Raw genomic sequence first — 3,692 nt, 5'->3', positions numbered from 1 at the left:
GGAATTATTCGAATATAAGACAATTAGGTTCTAATTGGTAGGTCATTATCAACCTACAGATTAGCTCATAACAGCCAATGCCCTTCTCACAGATACAGGGATTGAATTGAGTCAACCTAACGGCTTGTGTCTGGACTCAATCCAAACAATATCCTTTTCCAAATTAAAGTTCATCGACAGTTCTGGTTATATCCTATTCAGGATATTACATTAGACTAGACGCCGGGAATTTTAAGCAAGCCGGAATGAATTATTGTCGATCGGAGTTGAAGGGTAGGGTTAATGTGTTTTACAATAGATTGTAGCGTTATTAACCAGTTGGCGCGTACACTATTTTAGGTTGCCAATGTAATTATTAATATCCGCACTTAACAAATTTTTATAGTTGAGTGGTGATTAAAAGGAGGTTGGTTTTTAAAACCCATATCATACCATAAAAAATTAGTGGGGATAATTAGAAAATTAAATATTGATCATTCTGGACCTGAGTATTAAAAGGGCCAGGCTCCATTTTCTTTGTGTTGAGTAGGTAATAAGCAATTTGAGTTTCAGGAAAAGTAAAATTTTAATTTTAAATTTAGCTAAAATATATTTTTGATTACTAATAACAAAATTTCAAGTAAACTAAAAGTACTATTTTTTATTAGGGGAAGCCGGGGCATAATGAGCACCCTAAGGACATTGGGTAATTTTGATCTTGTTCGTGGTAATATAGAAATTATTTTAGTTCTATATAGTTACATATTTAATATTTTTTATTACAAAATACAATTTTAACCTAAAACTCACTTAACAAAAAAAAAATAATAAAAAATGTTAAGTTAACAAAAAACCATTATGCCCCGGGTATGGGGCACAATAAGCACAGCATTTAAGAGAAGTTTTGCTTATTTCTGGCACTGTTCACAAATATATTTACGCTCATCGTCATTGTCCTCTTCTCCAGCACAGGAGCAATGAGCCCATTTTTTGCATACACAACAACTTACCCACCCTTCAGTTGATTTCAAGTATGAGTATCCACAGTATAGACAATCTACATCGGAAACGTTACTTTCCGAGTCATCTTCAACAGTTTTTTGTTTTTTTTCACATTGGTTTTAGACCTTTTGGCTTCTTTTTTGTGTTTACGTTCTCTGTTTTGTTTTCTTTTTCATCCTCATCATTCTTAAACACTTTTCGTTTTTTAGATTCAGCGTTAGAATTTCTAGCCTCTTTAATTTGAGTTGACTCCATGAGCTCGTTCTTGTAGGGCGATTCTGTTAAAATAGCTGTCTTTTCCCGATTTCTTGTCTGCCTTTGTTTCTTTGTAGTCTTTGGAATGGGTAAAATTTGCTGTGGAGAAGCAAACACAATTTAGTTGGCTTATCGTTTTGATAAGGTAAATCGTGAAAAGGCAATCTGTTTGACATCCCAGGCTGTGGGGAGTGCCTTATGTTTTGGGAAGGTAAGTCTGAAGAAGGTGATCTGTTTGACGGTCCAGGTTGTGGAGAGTGCCTTATGCTTTGTGAAGGTGGCGTGTTCTGCCGAGGCTCCATAATTCCAGCATTTTGCGACTGTTCTATATTTGTAGTATCCGCTGCCACAAAATCAGCATCCACAAAAATATTTGGGTTAGGTGGCCATATCCCGGTAGCTTTAAAACCATTTATAGCTATTGACATTGTTCCCGCTCGAATAAACGCCTTTACGAAAAGTTCAGTCACTTGGTAGTGAGTAACTACTCGACCTGGATTCAACCTTAACCAATTTTTTCATTTCGTCAGCGTAATAGACACTTAATGGTTTCATGAAGCTTACATCTAGTGGCTGGAGTTTATGGGTACAATGAGGTGGAAAACACAACAGAACTACACCATGCTGTCTTGCAAGGTCAATAAGTTTTAAATTTTTTGTGTGCGTAAAATGGCCATCTAACAATAACAACACAATATTTTCTTTTGCAGCTCTTGACCATGCTACGAATTTTTAAACCACTTAACAAACAAATCACCTTGCATCCAGCCTGAATCATTACACTCAGCCCAAGACCCTGGTGGTGCGCCATCTAACAGTTCCGGCTTCATTCGTTTTCTTGGAAAAATAAAAAGTGGAGGCATGAATGAACCATCTGCACCCATACGTATTTCCACAGTAAGCATCTTCCCTCTCTCTGCGGACGACAAAGACCCAACTTGCTTTTTCCCTTTGGTTGCGATAATTTTATTGAGACTTTTGGCAACAGTGGTTATGCCAGTCTCATCAACATTAAATAATCGATCTGCCGTTATCTGGTATTTCTCAATAGTCGTAGTTAGAAGTTCAAAGAACCTATTTACTGAAATTTTGTTAAACCCCATAGCGCGTGCTGCAGAAGTTGCCTCTGGTTTTCTCAAAGATAGAACATCATGCCTTTTAAGGAAAGCAGACAACCAATCTTCTCCCGCCATTTTGGTGGTATGATTAAGTTATGGGAAATTTTGTTTCGTTCTGCTAACTGATATGCAACTTTTCGAAGGTGTCTTGATGTACGCCCAAAAAGGCGATTTTCCATATCTTGAATATAGCCAACCAACTCCAATTCCTGCTCTGGTGTAAATACCGGTTTGAAGAATCCCATGCCTTTTTTAACGGCACAAGACATGTCTTGATTGGCTTGGTATTTACGTATGCGACGTTGGAAAGTAGCACGAGGAACAGCATAATTTGTAGCAGTAGTTTGACGCGCCATGTTTCGATTTATAACAGCATCAATTGCTTGTGCCATTCCATTCTCTGTCCAAGATTGTCTGTTGGTCTGTTTTATATAATTACGCACCATATTTGCTTAACTGAAATAGAAACAAACGTTGGTTTAAGAGTGTATCTAACAGCTTGATAACGAGGGGCAATACGGACAGGGGCATTATGGGCACCCTATTATTGCTCATTTTGCCCCACGCTTCATATTTAACTATTTTTGCCTCCTTAAAAGAACCACAACAATTCTTTTGATTTAAGTTACATTAATGTAATAACTAAACTAACCTTTTGATCGTAGAGCTGTAACAATTTTAAAAACTAATCACTGATTGCCGTAGTATACTAAACAATATCATACAAAATTATATCACGTGTACAAAGAGATATCTATTACAAATACCGACCGCAGCGAACGGTTAAGTCGTCTAAACTGAGTTGCCTGTTACGGGCACGCGCCTTTACATTATGCTAGAGAGGTGTTGCCAAACTGCATTGGAAATTTTCTAAATTTAAGGAATTGTTCATCATGCACGGTGCTCATTTTGCCCCGGCTTCCCCTACTAAATATTTTTTTTTGTTTATTTATGCCTCAACCTCATAGGGTCATTGGCGTTGTACAATTTAAAGTTTTACAATTTATTTAGTACATTTATGGAATATAAGTATGATGTCAAATTTTTCATATCAGTTCCGTCACTTAATATTACCTGCAAGGTATCTTGTAATTTATATTGAAGTCTCTCCATGTAACATAAAGGACACTCCAGTAAAATATGGCGAACACTGAGTACAATATCACATACGTAGCACTGTGGTTTTAATATTCATTCTCCAGCAGATGTTATGGGCGATGATGGTGTGGCCTATTCTCAGACGAGATAGAATGGTTTGATTTATACGCTTATTTGGGGTTGATTTCCAAGGTAATATAGAATGTTTTACTGCTCGTAGTTTGGATGTTGACTAATTCC

At 36.9% G+C, this 3,692-nt stretch overlaps 1 protein-coding gene across 1 annotated transcript; it reads right to left on the bottom strand.

Moving 5' to 3' along the window:
• Window positions 1-1,958: 1,958 nt before the first annotated feature.
• On the bottom strand, window positions 1,959-2,429 carry LOC140431673 (uncharacterized). The gene has a single exon (XM_072519563.1). The coding sequence runs from the start codon at window positions 2,427-2,429 to the stop codon at window positions 1,959-1,961; it is 471 nt and encodes a 156-aa protein (XP_072375664.1).
• Between the last annotated feature and the right edge of the window lie 1,263 nt (window positions 2,430-3,692).

The sequence above is a fragment of the Diabrotica undecimpunctata genome, unplaced genomic scaffold (assembly GCF_040954645.1).
Source record: "Diabrotica undecimpunctata isolate CICGRU unplaced genomic scaffold, icDiaUnde3 ctg00001124.1, whole genome shotgun sequence".
Lineage (NCBI taxonomy): Eukaryota > Metazoa > Arthropoda > Insecta > Coleoptera > Chrysomelidae > Diabrotica > Diabrotica undecimpunctata.
This window is presented reverse-complemented; position numbering and strand designations above follow the sequence as displayed.